The 27273-nt window shown below is 43.7% G+C and overlaps 2 protein-coding genes across 10 annotated transcripts in view; one reads left to right on the top strand and one right to left on the bottom strand.

Annotated features, from left to right (window-relative positions):
• LOC119015433 (calsequestrin-2-like) overlaps positions 1-8203 on the top strand; it is an 8414-nt gene extending 211 nt beyond the window's left edge. Inside the window, exons 1-12 of one of the 3 annotated variants that reach the window (XM_037091400.1) lie at positions 74-808; positions 3594-3678; positions 3768-3868; positions 4670-4778; positions 5444-5517; positions 5815-5945; positions 6040-6085; positions 6172-6226; positions 6317-6417; positions 6524-6598; positions 6686-6916; positions 7316-8203. In XM_037091400.1, the coding sequence (XP_036947295.1) occupies positions 566-808; positions 3594-3678; positions 3768-3868; positions 4670-4778; positions 5444-5517; positions 5815-5945; positions 6040-6085; positions 6172-6226; positions 6317-6417; positions 6524-6598; positions 6686-6895 (1230 nt within the window). In that variant the 5' untranslated portion in view covers positions 74-565 and the 3' untranslated portion in view covers positions 6896-6916; positions 7316-8203. Of the gene's footprint in view, positions 1-73; positions 809-3593; positions 3679-3767; positions 3869-4669; positions 4779-5443; positions 5518-5814; positions 5946-6039; positions 6086-6171; positions 6227-6316; positions 6418-6523; positions 6599-6685 lie in introns of those variants that run through there. The other 2 variants (XM_037091399.1, XM_037091398.1) reach the window with 2 other exon arrangements.
• Positions 8204-12645: 4442 nt separating this feature from the next.
• Positions 12646-27273, bottom strand: part of LOC119015567 (vang-like protein 1) — a 49743-nt gene continuing 35115 nt past the window's right edge. For 6 of the 7 annotated variants that reach the window (XM_037091656.1, XM_037091653.1, XM_037091655.1 and 3 more), the window contains 6 exons: positions 26730-27161; positions 26085-26260; positions 19056-19216; positions 15452-15599; positions 14358-14592; positions 12646-14257 (listed from right to left, as the gene is read on the bottom strand). In XM_037091656.1, the coding sequence (XP_036947551.1) occupies positions 13997-14257; positions 14358-14592; positions 15452-15599; positions 19056-19216; positions 26085-26260; positions 26730-27161 (1413 nt within the window). In that variant the 3' untranslated portion in view covers positions 12646-13996. The remainder of the gene's footprint in view (positions 14258-14357; positions 14593-15451; positions 15600-19055; positions 19217-26084; positions 26261-26729; positions 27162-27273) is intronic. The other variant, XM_037091658.1, reaches the window with a different exon arrangement.

Below are 27273 nucleotides of genomic sequence, written 5' to 3'. Positions count from 1 at the left end.
CATTTATGGGTTAGTATACCGTAACATTTAGAACATTGGCCCAAAATGGCATTTAAAGGGAAATTCCTTGCAAAATATGTTCCTTTGTATTTTCACTCACGTTCCGCCAGACTAAATCAATCAATCAACACGTCATTCATTTATCCCATGAATGCTTATAGCCTATCCCTTTTTCCTTCATATGGATAATGTCATTGCTGGTTAAATGGCTGATGAAATCCCTACCGCTTCCCTGCTCTAATTTCTAGCTTTATTTCAAGGGCATGAATGACTATCACATGGATGATTTGTCCTGTAAATGCGCTGCTGAGGTGAGTTTCTCTGGCAGGGAGAAGAGAGGAGGAAAGAAAGAGACCCTCCTGGGAGATTCGGGGCAGTAAGACTGAGTGACGGAGAGAGGAGGAGACAGACGACAGGTGGAGAGGGGGAGATATTCAAGGAGAGCAATAGAGAGAAGAAGAGAGAGAGGATATAATGATTCAATATTTGTGAGAGTGGCACACTTCAAGTTAGGCCTTGAGAGGCTCTTTAATTTCTCTGCAGAAACCCCCACAACTGAACAACAATGCAGCAACTGTGGCTTCATCTACTATCTGGCCTGTGCCTTCGCCTGGTTTTGCCCTGCAGTGCCGAGGAAGGTCTCGAGTTCCCCAATTTTGACGGGAAGGACAGGGTGCTGGACATCACCGAGCGCAACTACAAGAAGGCTCTGAAGAGATACGATCTCCTGTGCCTGTTCTACCACGAACCAGTGCCCGCCAACAAGGGCCTGCAGAAGCGGTTCCAGATGACAGAGCTGGTGCTGGAGGTAATACAGGGGTGGGGAGAGAGAAAAGTGACCGGATATTCTAGCTGATATTCTTTCTTTATTACAGAATGGGAGGTAATTGTAAATGTTTGAGACATGGATAGAGAGAAATGTAAAAAAGGTTAAGTGTAATGCCCTTTAATGCCCCCATCTTCTCGAGAGGAATCTCTACAATACTCATTTCTAACAGGTTGCATTATGTAAACGGTTCATAAGATGCAACTGATGCCTTTATTATTGATTTTCTAAATAGTTTGTAATGGGTTGCCAGGTTGTGAAAATCCGATTAGCAGGCGTAGCTTTCATGTGTTAATATCACAGTAATTTCTGTTAGTAATCCACAGAAAATGCTAATTAATAAAGAATTCTTAAATATGTATCACAACCCAGAAACCCATTAGTTTAATTAAAAAGTAATCGAGAAAGCATGCGTAAATTATTAATTAACCATTACCAAAGCCTCTAATTAAAATTATTATCTTATTTACAATGATATTAAACAGAAAAAAGTGATCACTTTAGGAATATCTCAACTGTTTGATGGACTTTGGATTTACATTTCTTGAATTACAATGATGTTGGGGATCCTCCTTACTTACCCTGTGAGTTTTCTCAAAATCTGCAAAATAAATTCAACACCATGTTTATAATTTCCAACCATCCGTGTAGAATCCAATAATGTTTAATTGAGTAAAATACGATTTGACAGATAGAAGCAGGTCAGAAAAGCAATGCATACTGTTACTGGAGCACTTACGCTAGATTTTGTTTTTAGTGCTAATTAGCAAATGTTAGCATGCTGAGCCAAGGTGGCGAACACAGCAGACAACCTGCCTGCTAAACACAGCACAATCAGTTCACTAATTAGCATGCTAATGTTAGCATTTAGCTAAAAGTATGTCTGTCTATCAACTCGACTATGCCTGATTGTCGAGACTGTCACATCTGCATTCTTTCTAATGGTCAGTAGGGGGTGACGCCACTGGTTTCAAAAATAAGTGATATTGAATATAAGCTTATGAGAAAATGACCCTACACCTCGCTTAATTTATTACCGTTTCCTAATGAGTTTATGGTATCAATCACTAATTCAATCACAGGATGATGTTCATTTAGTAAATTACGGTCCCATTTAGAGTCAAATCTAGCTCTACTTTGTTATCGACAAGTCACTACTACGGCATGTTCTCATTTATCAGGATATGAATCGGGGCGTCCTCACTCGCAGCTCCTTTTGTCCCAAATTTGATCACTTCTGGCTCCAAAAAACCCAAGATGGCGACGCTGCCACTGAAATAGCTGAGCAACACCCAAATCCTGCCAAGACGGCATCATTACTGATCAAAGAGGAGAGCCGGGGTTGTATCTGCTGTGAGGTAACGGATGATAGGTCTGATCTCACTGATAACATAAATGTCTCAATTAGCTACAGCTCGCATCCCCGTGGGTCAGACTCCCCACCACCGTGCTCATCTGATGCAAACCTGTCACAACAAGTCATTGTAGAGTCAGCGATCCCCCATTGGAAAACCAGACACTGAATTCCTCGTTCTTCCCGCTTCCCTGATGTGTTGACTGACGGCTCAACCATTAAGTGAAGAGGAAATAGGATTCAGAGCAGCGTCGGTCTTCTACCTGCACACGCTCTTAACTGGCAGGCAGTGATTTTAATCCCGTTACACGCCCTCCTCTGTGGGTCACATGTATCCAGGGATTGTTTCTAGGTCATTTTGTTAATTAGAGCTTGTTCCCGAAACTCTTTATTATGTGGCTGTGAACTAGAAATAAGTCGATTGCATTCCTGCATCCCGTCTTATTTGTGAGCTAAAAGTACGAGAGAAGGTGACCCGTGTTTTTCATGCCATGAATTTGTAAGCGTTCACATCTTTTACTTGCCCCCGGCCTCCCTTTCATTTATCACTGTTGCTCTCCTGTCACGTTCCACACTGTTTGAGAGCAAAAACACACAAAATCTAGTATCTTCAGTGGTATGTCGAGATCCTTTTCCCTTTTCCCAACATCACGAGCTGAAAGGCAAGCAGTCCGTGACTCTCACCTTCCCTAACAAGAAGAAACTCCACAGGGGGTACACACCTCGGTAATGAAAAGATATATTGACATAGACGGCAGCAGCAGCTGTGGATGCCAGCTCAAATGAACAGAGTGGAGGTGCCAAGCTAAATGCAAAGTATGGAACAGAGGGTGTTGGTGTGAAGTGTGTTGATCCACGGACTGTCTGTTAAACAGCCTGGATTTAAGGAAGCACAGAAGTCGCAGTTTCGTGGAAGTTTTAACGAAGTAACTCTACACCAGTGGTTTCCAAAATGTTTTTGTCTTATGAGCCCTCAAAATCTAAACATGTCGAGCGCCCAAGGGTTCAAGTCCGACCTGTGGCCCTTTACTGCCTGCTCAGCACTTCCGTAACGTTATGATGTCACAATTGTACAGTCACCGCCATCGGCCACGCCCTCAGTACAGCCATGGTCTCAAAAACATTGTGGGCGGAGCCTGCTCAGACCTGTGAGAGCTGACTGGGCTTTTCAGGAGAGGCGGGCTTTAAAGAGACAGGCACTAACATGACATGGCCAGACAAGAGGGTGAACAGAGGTGCTGCAGTGGACAGTATGAATTTTTTTTTTTTTTATCATTAAATCATATACACATTTAATAAATATAATTTAGTTAGTTTTGCGCGTCAACAAGGTGTCAAACTGTGCAATGATTTTTTGTCTATATAGAAAAAAAAGCTTTGATCTGAGTGTCGTCTGTCTGTGTGCATGTGCAGCTCACAGCTCAGGTCCTGGAGAACAAAGACATCGGTTTTGGGATGGTGGACGCCCAGAAGGACGCCAAAGTAGCCAGAAAACTAGGTATGACTTGTGCCGTCATCATTCCACTGTAATCCACCCCAGTATCAGTTATTTGCGCTTCACTTACTGTTCTCCTGCTGCTGAATCAGGTCTGGAGGAGGTGGGCAGCTTGTACGTCTTCAAGGACGACCGTGTCATTGAGTTTGACGGGGAGCTCTCGTCAGACACACTGGTGGAGTTTCTCCTGGATGTGAGTGGGCAGTCTGACTGCGCGGCCTTTTTAATTGTTTAATCCTGTCAGCCACTGAGAGGAGAAATCCTCAAGCAATTAACAGCTGCAGCCTCATTAAAACACTTGTAAATGATGTATTTCACAGTAATACAAGATTTAGCAGACGCTTTCATGTAATTTGCCCCCCTGAGGCTGGAGGCGGAGGGGAATAAAGTGAAAATCAGTGACATTTTCATGTGAATAAATTTAAGTTTTAAATTTTGCAGAGAGGCCGCTGGTATCAGACCTGTTTTTCCCCCATCACAATTAAAATGTAGGCGCCCTTCGATCATTTTGAATGCAGTTTTTGCACTTACCTGCTATTGATTCGGCAGGGAGTGCTTCATGTCCAACAAAAATATAGAAAAGCTACAACTGGAGTGACCCTTCCATTTCACAACTGTATACACTCGTTGACTTTATTAAAATACAGGCCAAGTGAAGTCAGAAGCCTTTTAGCTTAGCTTAGCATAGCCACACTGGAAGCAATGGAAATAGCTTGCTGTGAAGGTAAAAAGAATCCATGTAATCTTGTAAAGTTCTCTACACTGTGCTGTTCTGCATTGTCAAGGCTAGTTGTTTCCCCCTTCTTCCAGTGTTTATGCTAAGCTAAACTAACAACTAGCTTTAGCATCACATTTAACAAACATACACAAGTGTGGTATCATTCTTCTCATCTGACTCTCCACAAGAAAGTGGATCAGGAGATTTCTAAAAAAAAAAAAGATTAACCACTGCTTAATGTTTTTCCGAAAATACCTGCGTTATATTGCCCCCTAGGTGCTGGAGGACCCGGTCGAAATGATCAACAGCGCCATGGAGCTGCGAGCCTTCGAGAGGATGGAGGAAGACATCCGCCTCATTGGCTACTTCAAAGGAGAGGATTCATGTTAGTTCATTGCCCAACTCATTAATGCATGTGTGCGCGTGATGGATTGAAAATACATCTTGGCCCCTGAAGTCGCCTCGCTATGCTCCCCAGACGCTAATGGGATCTAGAGGCTAATGGACATTACCATGTAGCCTAACTGGCTGCTGAAGGGAAACCTGATTCCAGACTGTGGCACTCTCTCTCGGTCTCATGAGAGCCTTTAAATAGCTTCTAGTTCTCTGTCTAATAGGTCAAACTGCAATTATAGTTCCTTGCCAAAAAAATAAAGGGAGTAGAAGTGAGGCAGGGAAGATGCTATCTGGTCCGATATGACGCTGGCATGAAGTTTCATTATGGAGCCTATTTCTGTCCAGAGATAGGATGGTCCTTGGTTTTGACCTTGTTGGGAGCAGAGCCAGGGGCGCATTACAAGCGTATAAAACTGTATTAGGGGAGACTTTGTTACTTGGGCGAAGACAGTACAATCATGATGGGAAATTGAATGAAGCGGGTGGGTCTCACTGCTTGCCTTCCTGATCACATACTCTAGATTTGGCTAAGAATGTGACCAGAATGTGAACGAGAAAGTTCCACACCTTCACTTCCTCGTCTTTGTTTTTCTGTTATTCCCTCTTGAGTTGCTCATCAATCTCTCTCTCTCTCCATCTCCATCTCCATCTCAGACTACAAAGCATTTCAGGAGGCCTCCGAGCGTTTTCAACCTTACATCAAGTTCTTTGCTACATTCGATAAATCCGTAAGTAATAATGCACAAAACAGAATCTGCTTTTAAACCCAACCCCACAGGATCATCACAGACTGCTGTTTTAATAAGGAAGTCCGGCAGCTTCAAGGGAAATGGCGGCTTTGGTTGAAATCCTGTTATTTTGAGGTGTAAGAACTTTATCTAAAAAAATGCTTTATTTAGAATACCTTATGAGGAAAATTAACATTTTAATGAAACCCTTCAGATTGTCCTTTGATAAACAAAGCCCCGTCATTACGTCCACCTCCTGCTCGTCATAATGAAATCCTGCCACGCTGCACGTTTCAGGTCGCCAAACACCTCTCCCTCAAGATGAACGAGGTGAACTTTTACGAGCCGTTCATGGAGGAGCCGGCCATCCTGCCCGGCCGGCCTCTGTCAGAGATGGACATCGTCGAGTTCGTCAACCAACACAGGAGGTGGATGAGATTTATATATTTTATTTGTATATTTTAACTGGTTAATTCAACACTGTTGGAACCTGTGCATTTAATGAAAACGCGGTCTTTGCAGGGCTACTCTGAGGAAGCTGCGGGCAGAGAATATGTTTGAAACATGGGTGAGTAGTTGACTGTTCAGTCTGTAGAAAAAGTTGATTTGAGGAAGCTTGATTGTAAAATGGGCTGTAATCTCTTAAATTTCTAGGAGGACGACATGGATGGAATACATATTGTTGCGTTCGCAGAGGAGGAAGATCCAGGTCTTTGCCTTTTCCTCCTTGTATTCGGCAGTCGTTTCCCTTTTTTTTCGCGAGGCCGAGCTCAGGTTTTCTCTGCTCTGTCGTCCCCAGATGGCTACGAGTTCCTGGAGATCCTGAAGGACGTGGCCAGAGACAACACCAACAACCCAGAGCTCAGCATCGTCTGGATCGACCCTGATGACTTCCCTCTGGTTCTGCCTTATCTATGCCTTAATATTTCTCACAAGACTATAAATCATCTTTCTTGAAATAGCTCACTGATGAGGTAAGTTAACACGGTTTGTCTCGCCCCTCCAGCTGACCACCTACTGGGAGAAAACCTTCAAATTGGACCTGTTCAGACCTCAGATTGGTGTCGTCAACGTCACAGACGTGAGTATCGTCTTGATTGTTAGACTGCACTAAACTGAGGTGTTCATTAGCCTTCACCTTGACGTCCCTTGGCGCTGTGTGATCCAGGCAGACAGCGTGTGGCTGGACATGTCCAACGACGAGGACCTGCCCACCCCCGAGGAGCTGGAGGACTGGATAGAGGACGTCCTGTCAGGGAGGGTGAACACGGAGGACGATGACGAGTCTGCGGACGAGCGGGAACACCCGGACAGCTACGCCACGGAGGACAGCTCCGAAAGTCACGACCCGGATGAGGAGGAAGACAGCGACGACTAACCTGAGGAGTTATGAGGCTGTGTTAGTATACTGACAAATTCCAAAATGCTCTCAGTTTTTTTCCTCCAGCTGAAAAGAAGCGAAATAAAAAGTCCTGTCTCCAGATGAAGCAGATAAATCAGAACCGATTAAAGGTCATCATGGGAGATTTTTTGGCCCAGTTTGCAATAGAGTCAGCACAGTGCCTGAAGCAGTGATTCTCCTGTACTCACCAAGGATCAAGCTATCAGCACACTACAGTTTGTGTGTCACACACGTGTCGGTTCAAGCTCTATATACAGATTCAGGCTGACTGATGTATCAACTATCACAGTTTCAGTTGCTATGGCTAACATGTTATTTACACATGCAATCAACATTGAGCGATATTAGCATTCATTTGCTGTCATGTTTCAAATCAAATATTCTCTCTCCTTTTAGCTCTATTTTGGTCTCCACCTACTCCTGGGACCAATATCTGCTGCCCCGCCATGTTCACGAGCTAGCCGCTAACTTTGCCTCCCTGTTGTTTGGTGCTAGACAGTAGTAGCCTATACTGTGGGTTTTTAGAGTTTTACTTAAAAAAAAATAAATGTATATACAGTTTCTACGATACTGATGAGAGCTGTGAGAGTGAATCAAAACTATTCAAGCCTCTGGGTGTGAAACCAAAACAATGAGCTGGAAGATGCTAAAACGCTCAGTAAAGTCGAGGGGAACTGTGTAGTCTGGTGATAATTATTTGCAAGTTTGTCAAGATGAGTACAAGTTATTGCAGCTTTTAATGCACAGTATGTTTTTTTTCTGCAACAAGGGGTCACGTGAGCAAAACTAAATTAAAGATGTTAGTAGTGTAGGATCTCCTGGAGAAATAATACAACGAGGCTGGAGTTGTTTTCAGACATTTCGATACAGAAATGTTACATACTATATTAGTTAAGAGGAATATTACTTTTTGTTCTTTCAGGTAGAATAGTTTTTCAATTGTTTCTTGTAATTAATTCTGGGCAAAGTAAAATGTATATGTAATCTATATATAAAACAAGGGTATTAAAGGCACCTTTTTGAGAACATTTTTAATGTGAAAGAGTGTTAATAAAAGTACAGAATGACTACATGCACGTCTTTTAATGTGAATCACCGCTGCTGTTTTAAAGGAACAGTTAATTTGGTCATTGTTTTGTGGACTACGAAACATCTCCAGAATTTCAATTGGCATAGTGGTGAAGGGACACTCTAGTGCCTAAATTTTTCTTTCTGTGTGAACTGTTCCTTTAACACACACACACACACACACACACACACACACACACACACACACACACACACACACACACACACACACACACACACACACACTCCTCTTCCTCATTAAGAATGTCCAGACTGACGCTCGGGACAGCAGATTGGCACATTTTCTCCCTCAGTCAATGAGCATTTTCACCTTGAATTATTCAAACGTTAGTGAATAATTCAGCATCATTATTCCCCCCTAATGGGAGTAAGGGTCTGGACAGGGAGGTCGGGGGTGAAGCGGGCTAAAACGCTGCCCACCGGGGCCCCAACAAACAGCACCAGGGCGAGGACGTACACCGCTGGACATGAATAAATAATACAGGGCCATGCAAGAATCATTATTCCCCTGGAGGTGGATGTGATGCAGTGTGTAAACAGGATGTTTGTATCCTGCCATGGGACTTGCACATAATCCATGCCATAGCTGAATGATGAGGACGTTCATCTGTGAGCTTGTGCGCGTTTAAACGTGACCTGAGGTGATAACATTTCGCGCTCTCTCTTGAGGAAAAGGAAACAGACAGTGTCGTGGAGCAAGTGTGACATTGTGCCGGGCCTTCAGGTTACATAATCCTGCGAGTGTCAAGTGTGATGGTGTTTTACATGAGCATTGACTAAGAAAGTGGGGGCAGGGGGACCTCCTCACGCCGAGGAGAAGAAGGATGACTCGGACTCAGTGTAAAACAGCAGAGAACAAAGAAAAGACACTTGTATTATGGTGAAGCTTCTTGAAGCCAGGAGGAGAGATGAGGATTTCCTCTCATGCCTCCATCAGCACATAACCAAGTCATTACCAAATAAATAGAGAGAGCTGGGTGAAAGGAAGAAAAACATTCCATTTAGATGCAAATGCTCCTCATTTCCGTCTCCATCCACCTCCTCTCCCTCTCATCCCGGTACGGGAGGGGGATTAAGCCGAGGACAGATGAGTTCCGACAGGCGGCCCGGCGCCCTCTGCTCACGGCGGGATGAGGTTGTTTGTTTTCAGCGCCGGACACTGACACTGACATTCATTTACCCACGAGCCCCGGCTACGCCGCTCTGACAGGCCAATGGCAGGCCAATTACCGTTGAGCTTCATGACAACAAAAAGCCACCAAAATGCGGCCAAAAAAAGGTGAAATTTGTGCCCCGGCATGTCACACAGCAGGGCCACAGGTTTAATAGGCAGAGACAGAGGAGAGAGGGCACACCTGTGAGAAACCTGCGCATACAAGAGGGAGACAACGAAATACGCTGTACACTCCAAACTAAAGCTGAGCAATTAAAGGAAAAATCCACTTAGAGATGCTTTAGGACACATCGAGACTTTCTCGCTTGAGCTGTGCAGTTCATGGTCTGCTTACAGCGGATAATAGAGCAAACTGAAATCATCAATGGTGAACGTATTTGTTTTTCTACGGAGGCCAAGAGCAGACATTGCATTAATACTTTTAAATTCTTCTCCCGAGATCTAAAATTCATTATCTTGGATATTTTCCCCATGATAACAGGATCATCATCTTGACAAAAACAACAGATAGTTTCCTCATTGTAATAAGCCAATCAATGCGTTGTCTTGGGATACCGATCGGTCAGGTATTTACATTTTAAACTCATTTTAAAAGATAAGATAAGCATGGGGTAAAATGACCCTAAATTTCCCAAAAAAGTATGTTTTGTTATTTATTTTGCAATATCAATATGTACTCTGAAGGTGGACATTTTTATGGCTTCACCCACAAGCATGGTGACAATTACTGGATCAATCAATAGAGAATGTAACATGTCAAGGTATGTATGGCTTAAGGAGTTTCAAAGGGTTTAAACTTTTAAAAAGGTGTAAAAACTCCAAACAAGTTACCATAGAAACATAAAAAAAATCTCCTAAAAGGGATGGATTTCAAGGTTTTGTGTACATTTCACTCTGTAAGCATTCAGAATCCCTTAAACCAAGCACTTAAACAAAAATAATTTAAAATAATGGACATAATCCATCAGAAATACCACAAAACATACTAATCAATGAACTGATCATGATGAAAACATCTTATCATTATGCCTTCATATTGTCAGGTTTACGTATCAGAGCCTTGAATGCACCAGTTTGTTCAATCAGCGGTGAAATCCATTATAGAAGCCCCAAAGAAAAATACAAGAAAAGCCGCAATAGACCAGAATGCAATGCAGCAGCAAAACGTTGTGAGTTCATAGACCTCATTTACACACATAAGTTGGGTAGCTAAAAGTATTCATTGGTTAAATAGCCACCGTCAACTGAAAGTAAAAACTACGGTGAACCCAGAGGCATTCTGGGATATGGAGGAAACCACAAACAGAGGCATAAATGGAAAAAGCAGTACGTCAGCACAGATTCGCTTGCTCCAAATCCACGATATAAACTGTAAAAATGTAAATTCGAGATCTGGTCCCTGTTTGAACCCCTACAGCAGATTTACACTCTGCACAATAAAACTGATCAAAGAGCAGCAGTTTTACAAACGTTCATAAAAATGTTTATTTTTTTCCGTCTTTACAAATGCTAATGCTGTGAAACCGAAAACATGTCTTACATTGCAACGTCACGTCTTCATCATAAAACTGTCCCACAAAAAAAAAAAAAAAAAAACATGACGGAGGACTGTAACCTGGCAACAGCGTGACAGATGGTGGTGATGTAGAGGAGGTGAGGAGGTGGGTTGGGGGGGTAAAGGCTGGTCATGTGAACTGGAAGAATGGCATACATACGCACATACACACACACACACACACACACACACACACACACACACACCCACACACACACACACACGCTTGTTTACATAAATAGATACAGTGTAAAAACAGGAGGCACAGTCACATTGGGATCATACAAAGTTCATCTGTCAGTAGGTACAAAATACAACAACCCAGTGGCAGGTGTTTAAAAAAAAAAACACAAAAAGATTTGCTGTTTGATGCAGGAAACAGCAGTGTTTTTCTTTCCAGGTGATTTAACAGATACAAGTTTACAGTGAAAGAATGTTTGGTTGTTTTTTTTTTGTTTTTTGTTTTTTGTTTTTTGCAGTGAAAGCATGCTGCTGCCGCCTCCAGCAGACAGACTGTTACTGTCAGCTTTACCAGCCAGGGGGCAGCAGGGGAGCACCCTGCTCACAGCCACAGACGACGGAGCTCAGCGTGACTCTCTTCTACTACTTTGGTGAGTTTACTGGATCGGTTCTGACAAGGGAAGTGAAATCTGAGCATCATCAGGACCTTAAAGTGTCATTTCAGTGCCGTTAGCTTAATTTAACGGTTTCACCTGGTTTTACAAGATAGGAAACCCCCCTCTGAGGTGTCCGACCCCAAGGGATTTCACTGCGATTGGTTTGTCAGACAACAGAGGCGAGACGAGGGAGTAAAGGAAAACCAGACGGTCCAGTTGGGAGGGAGGTTCCGCCCTGCTGCGGCTCTCTCTGCTGATACACACTGTGCTGATTCATGATCATCCTTTGTGTATTCTGGTGATACAAACAGAGCTGTGAGCACTGAAAGATGAAATCATACCTCTAAACATCGCAGATTCTCAGAAAAAGACGTATGGAGGCTTATAACTTCCCTCAATTAGCTATCCAACCCAATTGGTTATTGCAAACTGCCCTTAAAAGGAACTCAAATTGGCCAATCACAGGACAGACTAGTGGAGCATGCATTTTTAAGTTTGGTTAAAGGAGCACTATGTAGTTTTCGGGAACATGTTTTAATCAGAAGAGTGATTGAGTGATTTTCTTTTTATGCCTAAACAAACTAAATAAACAAACTGACCTGAAAGGACAACAGTGTCATACTGTTTTACTTCATTTATATGTGGCGGACCCTGCCACCTTTCTAGCTTCAACCTGTGTTCTGTAGACCTTATTTTCCCCTGAGAACAGCTTGTTTATTCAGTATTTAGTATTATTACCTCATTAATATCATAAATATAAAAAATCTGAGTTTGAGGTTCTTCTCTAAAACTATATCGTGCCCCTTTAATGTGCTTTGCCATATAACAACAACACCCTCAGTTTGATTCCCAACTGAGGACTTTTTTCACATGTAACTCTCTCTGTCTTCCCATTTTTCTGCTTCTCTACACGAATGACCCTCATATAAAGACAGAAAGGCAAAAGAAGTCTTGCAGCGTTCCCTTTGTAGGTCGACTTTTCATGTGAAAAACACCAGGAAGTGTTGCATTTTCTTAATGGTAGCTTAAAGTAGCTAAAAGTAAGAATTTTAGTTGGTTAGCATGCTAACCAACGAGCTCCTCTGCTGGTGACGCTAACAGATAGGCAGCAGTTAGCAGCTATTCTAGTAGGTTGACATGTTGCCACCTATTTGTGTTTAGTTTGAAGTCAACAGGAGGCCAATTCTTACATATTGCACCTTTAACTTTAATTAGGGAGCACGGCAAAGAAGAAACGACTGGAATAAAAAAGTTAGTTTTGCTAAAAAGGAGAACTCAAAACAGCAGAGTGGTGAGTGCAGCATGTCTCTGTTGGTGTTCGTGCTTATTTGAAAACCAGTTTTTACATGAGAATTTATGGCATTTAGATTTTCTGGCCTGGAAAACACATGGGGTAAGTTCTTGTTTAAAGTAATCAGTAGTACTTTTTTTTTTTAATCTCTGTTTATATCTCTGTCCCTCCTCCTCGCTGCCTTTCCTTCCCATCATGTCAGGCAGATGCAGCAGACGTGAAAGCCCTGAGAAGGTTACTGAACCGATGAGGCAGGGCAAATGTTTTCGGGCATGTATCCACCTCTGAGCGTCTCTTATGATCCGCTTCATTCCGTGTTTAATGGCATGCGTGTGTTGCTCCCAACTGGAGTGGAAATATCTCGGATTTTGCTCCATTGCACCTGGAGAAGAAGAAGCACGCACCGAAGAACAGCCTCAAAGCGTCTTCGCCTCGGCTGCTAGAATCAGCACTCGTGGGTGCTACTGTACGCCTTCAGCTGGACACTAGGCCGGTTGGAGTTTGGCATCTCAACCGTCAAGAAAAGTGTTAGTCCGGAGCTCTAAAGGTGTCCTGAAGTAGTGATGAGGAAAGCAGTCCATGAATAGGCTGAGATCACATGTTCCGTCCTTTATAGGCATTTTCTTTTAATTTATAAACGTACATAAATGTGCATTTAATGCAAAGTCTGACTGAGTTTAAACTTTTTTATCAAATGCATTTAATTTGGTTTTGAATCCATTCAGTTTCTCAATCTGTTGACTTCCTCAAGAGCTTATACTGTCAATCGTTGCAGAGGAGACGGCGACACGGGCAGGACAGTTGTCCTGAGTTTCCATCAGGCTTCAAAATATCAAAATCCAAGTCACACCATTGAAGTCCCTAGTGGTTTGTCCATCTGTCCCATGGAAACAAAAGGAGTGAGCGAGACAACAGAGTCTCTGTGGGGATGTCAGAAACCTCAAATGGTCCCGTCTCGTTTGGCTACAGCATCTCCAACAGAAAAGGAAGGAGTGATTGTGTTGACACAAGTGCACGCACATGCGCGCATGCACGTGCGCGCGCACACACACACACACACACAGAGGCGTACACTCACACATACCGTATGTGCACACAACCAAAGTAGAGTCAAACTTCCGTGGGCGTAATCTCGCCTCAAATCTCTTTTTTTGCCATCATCCAAATCAAACATAAAAAGATCAATATATTCAAACGTGTGTAATATATATATATATATAGATTCATATATAATATATAAAAAAATCCAAAAAAAGAGGCCAAAATAAAAACTGCAAACCCAAAATAAAAAACATCCGATAGCAATGAAAGAGGGTGAGGAATTAAAAAAAAAAGAAAAGAAGTTGGAGTCCTACACGGACGTTTCGGACTGTAGCCGCAGGACGAACTTGTGTGACTTGGGGTCGATGTATTCCTCCGACATCTGGATATACGGGATCTTCTTTGTTGTCACCACCAGGCTGAAGTCCACACACTTGAGCAGGAAGATGGAGCCGTCTTTCAGGCCGCTGGTGACCGACGCCTCGCTGATCAGCGTCCACTGACGGGCCAGCCAGTGGTCCCGGCTGTACTGCAGGGTGGGGCCCGGGGCCAAGTAGCTCTCCAGGAACGCCTGGGTTAGAATAAAAATCATTCAGAAGGTCACCTCATTTAGTATGAACAATCTCAAATCAAGCCAAGTTGAAGCGAATGTGACCGCCGTGCGCTCTGACCTTGGGTGTCATGTTGTTGGTGATGCAGAAGGCCAGGTGCTGCTGGATGCTCTCCATGCTGTGGCAGTGCTGCTGCTTGGTGGTCCTCAGGTACTTCTGCAGGGCACGAGCCATGGATGGGAAAATGGCCTGTGCTGCCTCTCGCGGGTCCATCACGTCACCAGGAGCCTTCTTCTGCTCCTCCTCCTGCAGGCGCTTGATATGTGTGAACGCCTCCTCGACCGCCACCACCAGTCTGGGAAGAGAAACACAGAAAACGAAGCTTGGGTTAGTGTCCAGTCTAAACCTACGTGACCTCATCTTTTTGAGGCCTCACGTTCGACGTAACAGCCGACATCATTTGATTTTTTTGGTGCAGGAAGTGACCATATTTGGATGACAGAGTGGAGCTGCCTGACTGGATCTGACCACAAACTTGTTACTCTTGTTTTTGGTCTCCACCAACTCCTGAGAAAAATACCTGGCTCTTTAGCTACTAAATACGACACTGATGTTCATCAGCTAGTTGCTAACTGTGTCCGTCTGTTCTGTAGTGACCACAGAGTGTACAGTGGATTTTTAGAGCCTTTTAACTGCACTGAGCTACCTGCTGTGTCTCTAAACGATGCTGTGAAAGTGGTAAAGCTACAGTCTTTGTGTTTCTGACTGTTGGCTGGACGAAAAAGGTCATTTAAAGATGCCAACTGGGCTCAGGGAAATTGTGAAGAACATTATTAATTTTCATTTATTGACATCTTATAGTCTAAACGATAGAATTGGCAGTTTAATTGACAACAAAAAACAAATGTTAGTTGCAGGCCTATTGCTGATCAGTCCTTTTGTGATCTATTCTCATTAAAAAATACAGTATATAGCAGCTTTGAGCAACTATTCTGCTGTCAGTAACCTATTCAGGCTGCTTTGGCATGCTACCGTTAATGTTTGACTCCGAGCCGGGCTCCTGTCTGGAATATTCTGCCACTAACGATGCACCTGTCCCTGTTTCTGTTGCTTGTTTGTTGAGATGTAAGCGACCACAGCTCTTCTGGGTTAATATTTAATGTCCAGTGTGCAATTTTTAGACTCCCTAAATATATCCCTCCACAGATGCCCACCGTGCTTTGCGCTTGCGAACGCGCCGCTCGTGCTCGGCCTCCTCGTAGTACAGCTCGTTGTGGCTGGTGTCTCTGCGGCGGGCGGCGGCTGCGATCATGGCTCTGGACTGGGAGTGGGCCAGACCTGCTGCAGCGTTGTTCCCCGGACCTGTCATGACAAAGAGAGCAGACAGGAATAGTTACTGAATGCGTGTGTCTCTCTAAGTCAGGGTGACACCACCTTTAGAGACGGAGCAAGTGAAATCTTAAGTGATGACATAAAATGCAACATGCTTTTAGAGCGGAGGGGTAGATTCATTCGGTCCATGTCCTTTTATCACCGGCAATTTTAAGGCCCCAGGAGCTGATGTGGTTAGCCACACAAAGATGTACTTTTAATTGTTCCAAGTGCTGTGATCATTGGAAGATCTAAAAACACACACTGCTCGCTTTCATACGGCGATTGATATTCCAACATTCCCTTTACTTCACCACTTGGTGCCTTGGTGCCAATGCGTCCAATTAAAAGTGTCTCGGGTAACCTCAGAAGTTTACATTTCTGGAATTAGGCTAGCAGGCTGCTGATGAACCCTGCCTGGTGTTAATGCAGGTTAAAAGAAGGCAGAGCCAGTGAATTATTAATGAGGGGCAGGGATCGTGCATGAACAGAATAATTCATGGATGGAGAGGGGGGAGTTTTCAGCACAGCCTGCTCTTGTTACTGCACTTAGACGGGATTTATGGGAGGGATTGTGAGGCTGAAAGCTATGTGCAGGATGTCAGGAGCGGGCAAACTTAAGGATGTCGGATGCGTGCTTTTAACCACTTTGTATGGAAGATTTAAAATGCCACAACAAATACACGTCAAACAAAAAAATTCAATTCAAATATCAACAGAGGCGGATAGAATAGGCAAAACTGTACTTGTGAAAAAGTGCTGCAACAGGCTGCAGTCAACAAATCAACTAATGAAACCACAGAAAAAAAAACGTTATCCACGGTATCCAGAAACTAAATAATAATTATCATATATTTTTTTGTAACAATAAAGGGAAGAACAGGAAAGGAAAATACAAAGGTTTGCTATCATTTCACAAAATACTATGTTCTGAAAGACACAAAACTTGAAATAAAATTTTATTCAAACTCTAATAACACCAATACAGACTTAAATTCTGTAGATAAATGAGTGTACAAGGTGTGATAACTGACCATTTCCATCCCATGGTATACTATAAGACCTGAATACCGCTGCAACCCTAATTATATATCACTTATTTGTTCTCATGATGGCATTTTATATCTTCCATATTTTAGAGGCTTTTCTTTCCAGAAAACACCTTTTATCCTCTGGGATTCATTTCAATTCCCAATATCTTGAGCCGAGAAACCAATATGAAAACCAAATCGCTTGTCAGGCATCATAAAAATCACCTGAATCCATTTGAACGCAGAGTAATTGAGTGTTACGGCCGCTTTGCGCTCGGGGCTTCACCACTCTTTAATCAAGGAGAGATTATTGTCTGTCCCTGAGTTCGTCTTATTTATTACAATGTCGGTGCGGCTGCAGAAAAGAACGAAGGAGTGGGAAGTAAAAGCTCCAGATAAGAGAGACGGGGAGAGGCCCCTGAGTGGCTGCTGCGGGATGAAAATGAAGGAGGACGAGACACGAGAGAGACACGACAAGACGGGCGGCGTAATAGCTATTGATTTATCAGCCGTCTCCGTGACCGTTTGAGAGGAGGCAGAAGAGAGGAGGGAGACAAATGGAGGCCGAAAAAAACAAACGAAAAAAACCGAGGAAGTCAAGTTAGTGCAAATAAGTGAAGCTTGAGTACACTTAAGGGAGAGCGGCAATTTAACAGAAGGGTTGTGTTACATTCCGCCAGCTGTTGTGAGCTCGACTGAACCTTTTTCATCAACCTGTGGCGTGCAAAGAGTGAAGAGTGAGAACACCCACAGTCAGCGAGCAGTGACGTCGCCTTCAAGGATGAGAGATTTAAGGACAGCTATTATAAAGTGAACTCCAGCGGTCTGTGAGGGTGCTTTAGTTAGCTGCAGCATCGCGTGTACTTACTGTCGAAAAGGTAGGCTTTCAGCTTAGCTCTAAAGACTTCTTAAAAGGTAAGCATCAGTGTGAAGAGACACATAAGGAGAAGAGAAAGTCAACATTTGAGCTGAGAAGTGGCCCGAATCTCGATCCCACCAGCTCAAAAAGCACCAGAGGGAGTGCAGAGGCCCACATCAGACAACCTCGCTTGTATTCTTGCATGTTGTAGCACATTAGCTACAAATCACCCCCGCTGTCGACAATTTCACCAATTATGATATTTTTGCAGATTGATTTCCTTCCTTCCAGGCAGCGTTGTGTTTCAGCACATTCCAGCACTGAGTGAAAATTAACTAGCAGAGACTTGAAATGCCTGTGACGTTCAACTGCACGCAGTTTGGATTCGCATGCAGACACACATATACTGTAGCTAAAGAGAAGACAAAGTAAGCATCTTCAGTCACTTACAAGCCAGAAACAGTTACTGAATCAACTGGTCGAACAATAAACAAAAAAATCACTGCAATTTATTTAATCATTTGAGCAAGTTTTTGTGCCAAAATATCGATCAGTCTGAGCGTTTGCTGTTTTTATTTTTTCTTTCAAACTAAACATGTTTGGAATTGTTCTGTTGGTCACATGAAACAAACATCTTGTATATGTGAGCTTGATGAAATGTACAATCACTTACTTTAGAATACTGAGTTTGAGGATAATTGATGAAGAAAGGGCTTAAATATCTGGTACTATCAATACAATTTAAATGGTCATTCTTCCAATTTTACAATTCTTAGAAAATGTGTTTACAGGTCTTAGTGAGTCGTTTTGTGGTTTGAGAGAGTTGCATTGTGGGTAATGGAGGCACTGTGTTTTCAAAGCACTCTGGTAGTCTAGCATTGCACTCCATAACACTAACTTATTATACTTATCAAAATCGATACAGCAGGACCAGAGACGTCACCTTTTTTAATCCACATTTTTCTTCCTTTTCAAAACTTAGAGCCTGCATTACCCACAATGCAACTCCACTAGAGGCAGTTTATCAGATTACATGCAGCTTCCTCTGGAGCCACAAAAGGCTTTAAACTATTTTTTCACATACGCAGTGGTTCTCCCAAAGTCTTATTAACAGACTTTAATTAGCAAACTGGTGGAGTGACCCTTTTAAAGGGAGGACAAACCGAGCAATTAAAGTCACTATCGTTAACACATGAAATATCAAATGACGACAACTAGTCTGAAGACTGAAACATGAGGATTTCCTTCCTTCCTTTGTCATTCATGAAGGTTAACACAATATATTCAAACACAGGTCAAATAAAATACATTTAAATGCATCAGACAGGGCTCTATAATATATAATGGAAAAAACAAGTCAAGTTAGGTTGTTATACACAACCTCTTCTGTGTCAAAATGAATAAAAGGGGCTAACAATTGTAGTGTGACCCCAGGGCCTATGTTGTCCAAGGAGTTTAGCGCTAAGGAGGAAAAGCAGCCCTTCACAACACCGGAACACAAAGAGAACAAAAGCACAGACAAAGCACAACATGAAGTTCAAAAGACATCCCACTCACCCTCAGCGGGGGCTGCTGGGAACTCACCATCCACGTTGTAAACCTTGAGGCCGGCCAGGTGCTTGGCTGCGCGGGACTTGGAGGCGGAAAGCAGCGCTGGGTTGTGGACTGGGAAGTCGCAGTAGTAGTGCTCCAAGATGGCCAGAGCTGCTCGCTGAATGCTGGAGAGGAGAGGGATTAAAGGTGTGCTTTTAGCCACGGGAAATATTTCAGGTGAAATCCAGGCAGATCAATGGCGGTGTGGAGGTTGAGACGAGAGAATGTGAGAAGCATTAGCCACAGGACGTCTTTCACTTGTAACACCAAATACCTGGAAATCCCTGCAGTAAATCCACACTGCTACTCGCAATAAAGAAGACAGAGGGGGCAAAAATGGAAGGGAGTGTAAGCCCAGAGACCTTCTTTGAAAACTTACTACGAGTGGGAAAAAAAAAATCCTCCTTGTATTTCTCAAGGATAGCAAGTGCCATCTGTTGAGTGGTGGCAAGGAGGGAGACACACGTTTCAAGTGGCTCCCCGATTCCAGCTCAAAAATAATAGGATAAAACATGAAAGAAAAGAGAAGCCAGATCTGTAAGAAGAGAGAGCAGGAGAAGGATAGAAGGTGATGCTGAAGGAGGAAGAGAGGCAAGAAACAAGATCTAAGAGGAATACTTCAAGCCTTTGAGCGAAACTCCCTTGATACCGCGACGCCAAAGTCATACAAAACACAGAAGGAACACACGGGGACACTTTTCACATAGACAGAGTGAAATACAAAGAAAAATCTGAAGAATGAAAGGTCAAGTAAAGCCGCACAGGAAGGGAAGAATGCTGAGAGCAACACAATTGCAAATTCACTGGAACTTCATTAAATTTCAGTCAGACCGTAAACAGCAGATCAGATTTCACCATTTGTTTTTTCTACTTTGATTTTGTGTCATTACTAGCAGCTCTTCCCGTCGACGATCCATTTTCTGGGACATAAACTGTTCCCTAAAACCAACATGGACCGACAGCTATTACGGAATGAGAATTAAAGTCCACACTTGCATGGGTTTGAGGCCTAGTTTGGAACAGAAAATACATCACTGCCCTAAACCAACCTCAAATCTCTAAACAGACACTCACAAAGTTGGAGAGCGGTTTGCTGGAAGAACTTTGTGAGGTTTTTCCTAAGACAATGTGGGCACTTAATGACAAATCACACACATTCTTTTGGTCTTGTCCCATCTTTATAGCCTTTTTTAGAGCTGATAATTAAGCGGTCACAATGATTTCATGAGAATCTGATATCTAGTTCTCTTGTCTTTCTCTACTTAGGAAACTTATCTAAGGGAAATGGACAGAGACAAATATTTATTAAATTCCGTAAGGGTAGCAATCAAGCATGCTTCCTGTTCACACTGAATGCCCATGACTGCATTCTCAGAACTCCAGGAGAACTCTGTTGTGACGTACGCCGACGACACCGCTGTCATCGTCCACATTGCAAAACAAAATGAGAGTTCCCATTGGGGTGAAAACAACGATCTTACAGAGTGGTGCGCAGAGAACAATCTAGTGCCCAACGTCAGCAAAACCGAGGAGCAGATTGCAGATTTTAGAAAAAGAAATGACACACCCCTCGGAGAAAATGAGAAAGGGGAAAAAAAGGGAGGGGACTAAGTTGAAGCAGTCAGAGATAGATGTATGCTCCTGAGCAGCAGCTACAGCCCAGATCCTGAACCTTTTCACTGTGGATCAGTGAGCATGCCAGGTCTTGTCCCTCATAATACACTTTTAAAGCAACTGTGTTTTCACATGATGTGACATAAATTATCTGCTCTTTTATAATCTGCTACCTTTGTTTTCCTGGACTACACTTGAGTCTAAAGAGAGATTCTACCGGATTTATCACAATCTTCCTTTTACAAATCAAAACTTTAATTCATAGGCAAGTATTTCATTAAAAGTTAGATTCATAAGCCAGCAATTGAGTCTAAGCTCCAAAGCTTTTTTTGCATGCCTACACAGTTGCAGGTAAAGATCAGGCTACGCTATTAATATCAGTATCACACCGTTTCCACTGGTGCCTGCAGAGGATCAATTCTGACTCAACGATCCAAACATTTCCAATAAATCCAGAGCACCGTAAAGTCTAAAGATCAAAACAAACTGATGAAAGACAGATGTACTAAAGTTTTATCCAAGAAAATAGTTTGCTTCTATGCTCATGTTAATCTATGTTTGCTAGATGCATAAACAAAACACTGCTAAAACATTCAGTCAGGTTTAAATATCAAAAGGTGCAATATGTAAGAGTTGGCCACTTGTTGAATTCATGCTTCCAAAAAACAGGGGAAGCATGTCACCAGATGCATGTTAATGCATTTAACATAATGTCAGAACTGTTGTTTCTTCACATTCTCTTGATGATTTTACTTCATCTTTTAATGCTTTAAACTAAAAATTAACACATATTGCACCTTTAAACTAGCATTAACTACACTCAGTACACAGAATAAAGTACCCAGAGGGATTTAGTAGCAACAGCAGCTCTCTGACCTGCATCTGGCTGACAGGAGGATAACAGATGCTGACAGCTGTTAACTGACCCACAACACGACTTTGCTGCAAAACACTGGACTCTTTTTTTTTCAATGTATTGTGTGTTTGTGTGGATGTATCAGTAGGTGTGTGTGAGCCCTCACTGTGTCTCGTGTCATTCTTTAGCCCATGTAGAGAGCAAACTCAATATACAAGAACGACAACACATGCTAGCTTGGAGCATACGCTTCCCATTACGCCACAGGAGGATCACGGTTTGACCTCTGACCCATCGATAAAAGCACTTTCAGACAATGCTGTGACCTCTGACAGCCTCAGTTCCTTCCTCAGCAGATATCCTGCATTAAGTGATGGGCCCATTCAAGTGATACGAACCCGCCAGGCATCCAATCAGCATTAAAACGTCATTCACTCTTACTGCTTTGCCATCTGGTGATAGTCACATGTACAAAGAGCTGACAGTAACATCATGACGGGCTAACAGAGTTACAAGACAGATGCTGAGATTGGTTTACTGGCTAGAAACACTTCCCCTCTTGTTAAAAAAAGATAGGGGCTGCGTGTTCACGTTGAATTTAATCTGAAAAAAATGAGAGGAAAAACAATTACGTCTCTATTACCAGAGCAGACAAACAAATCCACATTTTGCAAATATAAGTTTACCTATTTCCTGAGTTTAGAGCGAAGAATAACTGGTGAACAACACTGTGTGTGTGTGTGTGTGTGTGTGTGTGTGTGTGTGTAGGCCTTCATGAGAGCAGTGTCTTTTCAGGACCTTATATTTGATTTTGGACTGTGTTCCATGCAACAGGTTTTTACTGAATTAGGTGGAGATCTGATACTTGTACACATTAAGACACAGAGCTGCTGTATCATTTGTTGTATTGGTGTCCCCTATATTAACCTTTGGCTGTTCAGGGGAGCGTACCGTACTTTTCAAACGAGCCGGTGAAAACAGTACAGCAATATTCACGTATTCACTTTCACCAGACACAGGCGGAACATTGTTCGTCTGGTCCACTTAAAATAAAGAGACCATTGAGAATAAATCAGCAGCGCGTGGTTATGTTGTCTTGTTTTCAGTGTGCATGTGGTTTCCCAGCACCTGTAAAGTATTTACCGACGAGTCTTTGAAACAAATACAAAGAGACAAGGGGTGTGTTCAGGGGGAGGTACGTCAGACGGATAATATGATGATTTTCAGATGAATCGAGCTGTAGTTTGTCACTCATAAAACAGACCATTGTAGGAAAACAAACACACTATAAAGGACTGGTTATTTAGCAAGCCTGGAGGTGGCGCAAATTTCCGCCAAAGGGGACGTAAGGACGGGTAAACTAAAGAGCCCTCCCCGCATTCAGACCCACTACAGACAGGACTATTGTTTAGTGGCTGCATACACAAGTGCTGAGTCAGAGCTGCGAGCCCGACTTCGATCAATTATTAAGCTGAGCAAACATGACACGAAACCATTCAAACCAAACAGCAACTGCAGACAGTTTCAAACCAGCTGTGCTATTGACCACTGTCTTCTCTGATGTTGCTGCTCATGACTGACCAGTCAGGGAATGTAAACTGTGAAGTCCCCAGCTGTGAATGTGTTTAACCCCCCACCCTCTTCTGCAACCATCCAGCTGTAAGGAATGCAGTCATTTTCAGCTCTGACAAGGGGACAAGAAAGACTTCCTCCGGCCCCCAGATTGGCATCAAAGGCCGGGCAGACTGAGACAAGCCGCCAGGGCCCCGGGGCCCAGGCTGCGTCTCCGTTATGATAAGGTGAAAGATGGATGCCAGAAAAAACAGGAATGCGAGCAGCAGCCGCCCCTGCCTGGTAACAGAGGAGATACATGAGAGATTCATCTGTGGCTGCATGCGCACAAATCTGTCATTTGCATGTATAGTGTGAGGTCACCCATGCGCACATGCACGTGTTTATGTTTGTGCGTGTCTGCGCATGTGTGTCGGGCTGACCAGATGCTGCGCTCCAGTCTGCAGGGAGCGCTAATTAGCTGTGTGTTTACAGTCACAGACGGACAACAGAGCGAGGCCGGGCCTGCTGCCGGGCCAGGCAGGGATGAATGGCACAGCTTACAAAGGACAACAGCCCCAAGGCAGCCAGCGATCACACCAACCAGACCATTACAAACATACACACAGTGAGCTGTCTGACCTGCTTCTTTCAATGCAAAATCAATAAGAAAACAAACCCACTTTCCTCTCTGGTAACAGTTCAGGCTTATGGTATGTTTCCACACACTGTTTACGTGTCAGCTGATTATTGGAATCTAATCTAATTCCCAAATCCAAACCGCTTTATGTAAGAGCTGGCCACCTTGAATTCACAATCCCAACAAATAATGGCAGCACATAACCAGGCTAACTGTATTCTTTTCATGCATCCGCGGCTGTAGCTGCTGCTTGCTTCTTAGCTCAGTTAGCCTCGCAGCTTGCCAAACCACCAGGGGAGTGTTGGTGTTTACTCCGCGAGCACTGGAGCTCAGGACCGCTTGGGAGAAAGAGGTTTTCAGGCCTGGGGCTTCAGTAGACATCTCTTCAACAGAGAGAGTACATAGACGTCAAACTGTTAGTCCTAGTTAGTTACATATTGCACCTTTACATTCTGTGTGTCATACTGTGTCTACACTTCCTGTTACACTCATTAGGCTCATTACATTATTTCATTTTGGTTCACTCTGCACAGCCATTTATCTTCATGTATTTCTTTATGCTCCTGGCTTAGATACCATGCATTGAACTGTAGCAACTGAGAATTAAGTACAGATAACTGTTTGTTTTAACTGGCATCACCCTGACATACTTTTAAATACTGTGGAAAAAAGTCCACCGATAAAACTTCAGAAAGACACAAAGGCAGGTATAGGATTACATTTCATCCGTCCTGTCACGAAAGAGCTCCGTCTATAAATCCATCGTGTTTTAATAGCTGCCTGTGAGCAAGAGTCTACGTGAGACTGACGGCCTCGTATTGATACCAGGCAGCAACAGGAGAGCTGCTGCGTTAGGCTAAAAATGGGATCTTCCTGTTTTCCCTCAGAGACAGTTCGGTCGTAAAAAAAAAAAAAAAAAAACCTGGTCGGTCTAGTGTGAGCTGTTCTTTCCTACACGCGCACACACCTTTCCCTTCCTTTATTCCCACATACATTTTAGGATTCTTTAACACTACCCTCCCATTAAGTATTAATCCCTCCTTCTCTATTCTCTCTTTCTCTCCCTCCCGTAGCGTTCTCCCTGCCTCGGTCTCCTGGGTCTCCCCTCTGTACTCCGCCCTCTGTCTGCAGCTCTTTTCTGTGGAGTTTCCTCTCTGAAGTCTTCCCCACCCTCTCCTTTTTTTTTTTCCCCTTCTCCTGGCACAATTTCCTCTCCCGATCAGCCACTTTGTCTGCACGCCTTCTCGTCTCTGCCTTTTTCTTCCACCACTGGCTTAACATTCGATCTCCCTTTCCTGCTTCATCAATGCTCTTTTTTTTTTTCCTTCGGGCTCATCCCTCATTTCTTTTGACTTTCCAGCGTCTTTCCCTGTATGAATTCCTTCCTCCGATTTCCGAACATATAACCAGTGACTTCCCTTTCCCGTCTCTCTCACTTGAGGTGTCCCAGTTTCTTTCCATCTCGCCCACATGTCCTCTCTGTTTCCCCCTCCCTTTCATCCCCACACATTCTGTGCATCTCCCCCCCCGGCTGCTCATGTCAACCTAGCTCTGTTTACCTTCTTGTCTTGTCCTTTCTTTTTACTCTCGTCTTCAATCTCTACATTCTAATGGGACATCTCAGTATTTACTGGCATCTTACACTCAATGCAAGTATTCATTAAAGCCCCCACAACCGTCAGAAGCTGCCACATATGTAAGATTTGCATCTAAATATGCACCTGCGCGTCTTCTCAGCCTTAATTACAAAGTGGAGCTCTGACAGTAGATCATTTCCCATCTCATCCTACACCTCCTTACACATTTTTGCCCACATTATTCCTGGTGTCAGCTTTAGTTGGAAGCCATAAATCTTCCCATCTGTAGCAAGCCTCAACAGACAGCTCACACGCTGAGAGAAAGTTAGCAAACCAAACTTTACAAGATAAACGAAGTAATTATTTCTCTATTCCGCTCTGTCATGGAGCTCCACTGTTGGCCAAAAAGCAAATCAATGAGTCAGACTGAGATTTCTTTCAGTACAACCAAGATGGGCACTGTAGGTTTTGGGGGATTTTTTTGACACCATCCTGCTGCCCCGAAAACTCATTGGAGCACCAAATGTGAATTTATCCGCAGCTGAAAGTAGTCCCCAACAAATGCACTAGTTTGAGTAAAGTTTCATACCTTCAAACTCATGATCTGTTAACTGTTTCCGCCTCATCAATTAGTTATCAATGACGAACCATTAACACAAATCACTGCCATGTCTGCAGTAGATTTGAGGGTACAACAAACAGACCTAAGGAGTGAAATGCCCATAAAGTGAAACTTGTCCCTCTGTGCTTCTTACCTGAGCTGCCCCAGGTTGTAGTGCCTAATCTCGCCGTCCGTGGAGCGCGTGACACACACTGAGAAGCACGGCTGGAGCTGCCGGAGCTCCAGTAGCACGATGGCCAGGTAGTGGATGAAGAGCAGAGCGTCCACCAGGGATACTGCGTACTGCACGATGCCCTGGTAGTTCTCGTCCTGTGAACGATCAAGTTCCACGTTGAATCTACTACAATATACACACAGAATACTGAATTTGTGAAAGCACAGTGTGAAAACTAACAAAAACCAGCAGACAATAGTCTGGGTAAAAAAAGGAGATTGTACACATGTAAGACAAGATGTAGAGCAGATTAATATTTAAACACATTTCAAAGGATCACGAGCCTTTCAGACCCCCGACTTCTGTGTGTTTGTATGCGTGTGTTATCCTTCTGAATGAGGGGGCCAACAGGGACTATAAATTATGACTCACACAGTAAACACATAGCACTGTGGAAACCAAATATGTTGTGTTTGTGGATGTGTTGAGCTCCTAGAGGCATTAAAAATGAATGTGCCTGCACTATGTGAGACCTCTCCCACTGTTACACTTCTCTGTGTGTGTACTCTAAGTTAGAGAGAGCACTCACCGTAATATTTCATGCATTCCTTTCTCTTAGCTCACCTGTGAATCGAGTATTCTGACTCCATAGAACAACCAATAGGAGACTACGAAGAGCAGCACCAGCACGGCGAGCAGGGCCCGGAACACAAACACCCGGGGGAGGCCGGCCCGCGGCGGCCTGAAGAAGAGCGCCCAGACGGCCAGCAGCAGGATGAGCAGCTTGAAGGCCACGGAGATGAAGAGGCCCTCGCAGGCCGTGCCGCAGCTCTGCAGCTTCTCCGGCCAGAGGAGGTGGGGCAGCACCAGGAAGGCCAGCGGCGTCAGGAACACTAGCAGGCCCAGGATCACGGCCAAGGTCAGGGTGAAGTAACGGCGGCAGTCGAGCCCGACGCTGTCCTCGAGGTCCTTGGTGATGCGGACGATGTCCTCCTGGGAGAGGCTGTGCTCTGACGTGCCCGTGACGGCCGTGGTGGTCTCGCCCCAGTTGTCATCCTGGAAATATGAGGAGAAGGAAACAAAGGAAGATTTAAAACAACAATGCAATGAACTCTTTCTGTTCATCATGTGTCATTTCTCCTTAAACCTGTACGATGGATAATATATT

Source organism: Acanthopagrus latus, chromosome 24 (assembly GCF_904848185.1).
Source record: "Acanthopagrus latus isolate v.2019 chromosome 24, fAcaLat1.1, whole genome shotgun sequence".
Classification (NCBI taxonomy): Eukaryota; Metazoa; Chordata; class Actinopteri; order Spariformes; family Sparidae; genus Acanthopagrus; species Acanthopagrus latus.
The sequence above is the reverse complement of the archived record's forward strand: the minus strand, read 5'-3'. Positions and strand labels throughout refer to the sequence as shown.